This window comes from Octopus bimaculoides, chromosome 23, assembly GCF_001194135.2.
Source record: "Octopus bimaculoides isolate UCB-OBI-ISO-001 chromosome 23, ASM119413v2, whole genome shotgun sequence".
NCBI lineage: Eukaryota > Metazoa > Mollusca > Cephalopoda > Octopoda > Octopodidae > Octopus > Octopus bimaculoides.
The window spans coordinates 11,493,259-11,494,776 of record NC_069003.1 but is presented as its reverse complement, the minus strand read 5'-3'; the positions used below and the strand labels follow the sequence as shown (position 1 = coordinate 11,494,776).

At 39.9% G+C, this 1,518-nt stretch overlaps 1 protein-coding gene across 4 annotated transcripts in view; it reads right to left on the bottom strand.

Moving 5' to 3' along the window:
* The window catches only part of LOC106881279 (F-box/WD repeat-containing protein 9), an 18,217-nt gene that overhangs the window by 11,482 nt on the left and 5,217 nt on the right, over positions 1-1,518 (bottom strand). For all 4 annotated transcript variants that reach the window (XM_052976132.1, XM_052976131.1, XM_052976130.1 and 1 more), the window contains one exon: positions 163-495. In XM_052976132.1, the coding sequence (XP_052832092.1) occupies positions 163-484 (322 nt within the window). In that variant the 5' untranslated portion in view covers positions 485-495. The remainder of the gene's footprint in view (positions 1-162; positions 496-1,518) is intronic.

The following is a 1,518-nucleotide window of genomic DNA, read 5'->3' as shown; positions in this document are numbered from 1 at the left end:
AAAGAGAGGGAGAGGAAGAGAGAGGTATAAGAAAGAGGATAGAATCAGGCGTGTTGATGTAAAAGAGTGCACACATACAAAAACGCACAACATGCTTGTTTCAGTCCCAAACCTACACACACACACACACACCAACATTATAAAATTTATAAAATTTCCTACCTGAAACAGGTGGGTACCTATCTGGGCTGTACCAGGCAGTCAACCGGGTCTTCCAGTAAGTTTCTGATGACAACAGGACATGGAACTTTTGACACACTTTGGACACAGATCTAATGAGATGACCTGCATCCACATAGTTAAAAACTAACAACAGTAATTCATAAGGTAAGTTTTCAAGTGTGACCCCACAGTGTCCATTGAATTCCTGTTCATTGGTAGGGTTCCCAGGATCGAGGACAGCACCTTCTAGCTTGATTGATTCCACTGCAGGAAGCTCCACATTGGGGTCTGTGGACTGTTCTTGAGCAATAGCTGCAGACATTATGGTGTAGCCTATTTCAAAAATTTAAGAGTTGATAATATTAATAATAATAATAATAATAATAATAATAATAATAATAATAATAATAATAACAACAGTTTCATATTTTGGCCGCTTTGGGGAAGGGCTAAATTGATTACATAGACCCCAGTGCTTAGCTGGTACTTATTTTATTGACCCCACAAGGATGAAAGGTAAAGTCAACCTCGGCAAAGATGGATAAAATGTTGCTGTGCATTTTGCCTGGCATACTAATGATTCTGCCATCTTGTCACCTTAATAATAATAATAATAATCATAATAATAATAAGAGCACTCAGGGAGTGCAAACCTCTGCCAAGGCAACACCAATGTCCTCTCAATGATTAGCCAGAGATGATTTTTTAAAATGAGAATATCTGAAATAAACTCGACTGCTCTCACAAACAAGAATACTAAAACTGAACTCGATCGCTCTGGGTGTGCAGACTGTGTTTGTGTTGTCTGCAGTGGAAACAGGGAAGGCTTTCTCATGTCCATTAAATGCTGAACAGGCTCATAACAAATCCAAAACGATATCAGTGTATAATTTTCCATAAATGAATAAATATTCAAATAAATATTTATATAGATATTATTACTATCATTATTAGCAGTAAAATAAATAATAATAAGTGGCCAGCAAGCAGTTATAATTGCTTACTGGCCACTTATATTATTCATCATCATCATCGTTTAACGTCCGCTTTCCATGCTAGCATGGGTTGGACGATTTGACTGAGGACTGGTGGAACCCGATGGCTACACCAGGCTCCAATCTGATTTGGCAGAGTTTCTACATCTGGATGCCCTTCCTAATGCCAACCACTCCAAAAATGTAGTGGGTGCTTTTACGTGTCACCAGCACGAAGGCCTGTCACACGGTACTGGCAACGGCTATGCTCAAAATGGTGTATTTTACGTGTCACCTGCACAGGAGCCAGTCCAGCGGCACTGGCAACGATCTCGCTCAAATGACTTTTCACGTGCCACCGACACAAGTGCCAGGAAGGCGA